The sequence below is a fragment of the Camelina sativa genome, chromosome 16 (assembly GCF_000633955.1).
Source record: "Camelina sativa cultivar DH55 chromosome 16, Cs, whole genome shotgun sequence".
Lineage (NCBI taxonomy): Eukaryota > Viridiplantae > Streptophyta > Magnoliopsida > Brassicales > Brassicaceae > Camelina > Camelina sativa.
This window is the reverse complement of record NC_025700.1, coordinates 26,521,082-26,525,072: the sequence shown is the minus strand read 5'-3', so window position 1 is coordinate 26,525,072 and position 3,991 is coordinate 26,521,082. Positions and strand designations below refer to the sequence as shown.

The following is a 3,991-nucleotide window of genomic DNA, read 5'->3' as shown; positions in this document are numbered from 1 at the left end:
TAGTTGCCTTGGAAGTGTAGATAATATCAGGTAAATAACCCTGCATACCGACATTGTAAACCGGTTTACCATCCGGGTAAAAAAGTCCATAATTCCTCTCAGAAACCGGACCCGGTTTAAGATTCTCATTGAACAGAGCAAAAACATAAACATCAATAGGAACAGATTGCTTCGCCGGGGTTCCTTTCCTCTGCTGTATCAACTTCAACAAGTTCCCATTATACAACGCGGCGTTCTCCGGCGACGCCCCGATCTCATTCTCATCTCCTTTCGAAGGCCAACCGGTCTCCGATATCCGAACCTCGACATCGGTATGTCCCAAAGTCTTAATGGCGGAGTAGAGCGCATCAACTTGAGCAAACAACATGTTATCATAATGAAGATTAGTGTTTGGATCAACCATACCTGGATTAGGTTCGAACAGAACATACTCTAATGGAACCTCTTTAGGACTATCTTTATAAGCAAAGAAAGGGTAAGCGTTAATCAAGAAAGGTGATTTGATCTGAGAATGGAAATCAAGAAGTGGTTCAAGATATTGTATGAACTCTTCTTTGAATGATCCTGAGGAAGGAGGGTAAGATGTTTGAAGAATGTCTAAAGAATGAGCTGACGTTACGGCTACTTGTTTCTCTAAACCGAGATTGGTTAAAGCAGCGTAAACCGATTTCATAGCCGGTAGTAAGTTTCCGATGAGGACATGATCGTTGGTTTTGAAGATTTCGTTTCCGACAACGATTGAGGTGATTCGTGTTTTGGAGATGTGTGGTTCGAGTCTTTGTTGTAGCCAAGCTTGAGCTTTGGTTGGATCTGTTGACATGTTTTGAAGATACTCGTTGCCTAAACCGATCATGAAGTCGACTTGTGAGTTCGAGAAGGAAAAGAGGACGTTTGGATCTGCGTCGTAGAGTTTTACTCTTGTAATGTTAAGTGACCGGAGGAGTACGGCGACTCTCGCCGGAGATGGGAGGTTGTTAGCGATTTGGCCATAATTGATTCCCACACCTTGCCCCTTAATTCTCTCTGTATGAACCAAACACACAAAATCAAGAATCAAGAATCAAGAATCAAGAATTGCTCTGGTCCAATATAAAATGCTCTGGTGCTCGACCTAAAACGCGACTGTCGTTAAAAAAAGAAAAAGTGAAGGAGGAGAAGGGAACCTGAGAGAGTAGTAAGAAAGAGGAGGAGAAGAACTCTGAAGAAGGAGAGACTATGCGAGGCCATGGCAAGAATCTCCCTCGACGACGTCGTTTTAGCTCCTCTGCTTCTTCCTTTTTTTTCCTAGTGACTTGGTTGGTTATGGTGTTAATATAAAGTTTTTAACACACGGTGGTATATGGAAAGATCCAACTGTTCTTTCTTCGTCCTTGCTTTCCGCGTACGTCTAAAAGTTCGCACCAGGTGTCTCACATTAATTCATTTCTATCTACACTTATATACGATATATTTTTATTCCTTTTAAGTTTTAATAGTGTTGTAATATGTCTAGCTTCGTATGTTAAATGGGGTAAATCGTATATATACCTATGTTTTCTTTTCTTCTCTATCTTTGGGAACAAGTTTGACATTGTATATTGAGTTGAACCGCGGTTACATCAAAACGCCCTCCATAAAAGGTTAAGAGAATCCAACTGACCAGAAAAGTAAATTATAATTGGAATTTTGGATTACTTTTATGGCCTTTACAGCTCAAGAATACGAACGAATTTGGCTAGTTTCCCTTACATGCATGTAAAATCAAGGAGGAACAAATAAAGGTTTGGATTTATCTGACACAAATAATGTAATTCCAAGCTGTTTTTGAATATTCTAATGTCAAATAGTTTATAAACTACTATTAAATTACCTACAACATAACGTCACTTGTAATGATTGTTTTCCTTGGGTTAATGTTACGTTACTATTTGACACCTCTTTTGGAAATTTAACTGATTCGAGATATTAATATATCAGTTGATATTTCGTCATCGATATTATTTTCGTCTTCGATATTAATGTGATATCAGTTCTTGCCGTCATTAATATCCAAGTGGGGTTATATTATAATCTCAATTCCTAAGAGACATTAGATATTTTATTTTTCTAAAAATATCAGGAGATTTACCGACATTGAAAGTGATGTTTCCTAATACTACCCTTTGTTCACATGTGGATGTGTGGGAAGAGCATTTTTAAAATATGAACAACGATGGTTAAATTGGGATGGCGGATGGTCAACTTTTTAACTCTTTCTCCAACTAATGGTCTTCAATTCAAACACTCTTTAAACCACTGGCGGCTTCAACAAAATGCAACTTTCAGGAATCACGATTTACACGTACCAATCATCTTCTAGTTATTTATGTTTATCAAGTTGTATTTGCATATTAGTTAGATCGAAGACAGAAAGAGACAAGTAAATGAAATATATTTTCTTTTATGAACAATTAGAAAAGAAGCAATTTTATTTTAGAATCATGTATTTAACTATGTACAATGATTAGGATTCTGCATTTTAAGAAGTAGAAAAGATTACACACGTATGTACGTCTCTTTAGAACTCGATCGAGTTGTCAAACGTGTGGACCCTCTCCACCATATTTGTTTTACGTGTATGGTGTTTTGCATGTTGGACTATCAATTATTTTTTATAGAGTTTTAATTCAAAATGCATGTAATAATTTCTAAACGAATGTCTTTGAAGATGAGAGAGTTGCATCCTCTCTGTCTAGTTTCTCCTAGAAAGATTTTTTTGGTATAGTTATTAACTGCTAATTTGACAGACCATGTTCAGATAAATGGTGTAGTTCAGTCTAGTTTAGCAGATGGTTTTTTAGGGGGAATATTTTGTGAAGGAGTCTAAAGTGGGTTTACTTGTCTGTAATCAGTTGGTATATTCAATTCATAAATCTAATATAATCCAGTTGACCAAAAAAAAAAAAAATTCTAAACGAATGTTTATGTGTTACGTTATGGTGAGTAATGAGTACTAGCATTTAAATATTTATTAGGGTTCTCTCTTTCTCATTTATGAAAATATCTTACTAAAAAGTTAATTTTAAATTATCTGTTTTAAAAAATTTATACATTTCTATGTCGACAGACCGACTCTAAATCAAGAAAAATATTTTGTGGTTGTCTTGTCGCAACTCTGGTATTTTTGTATTAGTCAAAAATTCGGTACCATGCCAAACTTTCTAATGTGCTCACCAACAATTTCGATCATAGTTTAAAATCATTAAAAAGAGCAAACAGTTTCTGTGGTTTGATAAAATCATAAAGTTGAACTAAAAATGAGGAATTTAAAAATATATGTACGTAGCGTCGTCGTAATTAATACTATAATATGGTGAAGGAAGCGTGAATCTCAGAGACCGGCCACGTCTAGATCACCGCCTTTCTCTGTTATTGTCAACTGCCCTTCCTTAGCTAAATTAACCTCGCCGCCTTCAACGCCTGATCCACTCACGTGCTACAAAACAACCGTTGACTAATACATAGAGCTCTCTAGTAAAAGTGCAAATCTAAGGGAAAAAAAATCATCAACAGAGAAAGGATAACAAACCACTATTTAATATATATATATATAATTGTTATATGTAATCTAGAAATAGTTATGATTATGACGTAAGAAGGAATCGTCTAGTCACCTCCACGCGTTCCACTGAAAATAACCACGCTTTCCACTTAAATTTGCATAAATAATTTACAATTTTGTCGAAGAGAAAAAGATCCGGTAATGCCAATTTTTTAAACAGAGCTTTTGTTCCATTTAACAACTTCTACATACTAATATATAGCTAGTTAACACTGAATCATGTGAATTGTATTTCTCCTTAAGACAATGATTACATAACATATACATGTTGTTGCGTATATCATTGAATCGCTAAAACATGCTAAAGGTTGAGTTAAGTCAATTCGGAGAGTGGGTATTTAATTAGTAGAACAAAACTGATATGAGAACCGGCGGTTCTGTGTGTAATTAGTTACTTCGATAAGGGGTTTT

General features: G+C 35.6%; 2 protein-coding genes across 2 annotated transcripts in view; both read right to left on the bottom strand.

The window, feature by feature from the left end:
- The window catches only part of LOC109129719 (glucan endo-1,3-beta-glucosidase 14), a 2,599-nt gene extending 1,184 nt beyond the window's left edge, over positions 1 to 1,415 (bottom strand). Inside the window, exons 1-2 of the mRNA XM_019238588.1 lie at positions 1,164 to 1,415; positions 3 to 1,023 (exon numbers count right to left, since the gene is read on the bottom strand). Of these exons, the coding sequence (XP_019094133.1) occupies positions 3 to 1,023; positions 1,164 to 1,227 (1,085 nt within the window). The 5' untranslated portion in view covers positions 1,228 to 1,415. The remainder of the gene's footprint in view (positions 1 to 2; positions 1,024 to 1,163) is intronic.
- The window catches only part of LOC104754078 (glucan endo-1,3-beta-glucosidase 14-like), a 1,881-nt gene continuing 1,239 nt past the window's right edge, over positions 3,350 to 3,991 (bottom strand). The window contains exon 3 of the mRNA XM_019237860.1: positions 3,350 to 3,454. Within this exon, the coding sequence (XP_019093405.1) occupies positions 3,350 to 3,454 (105 nt within the window). The remainder of the gene's footprint in view (positions 3,455 to 3,991) is intronic.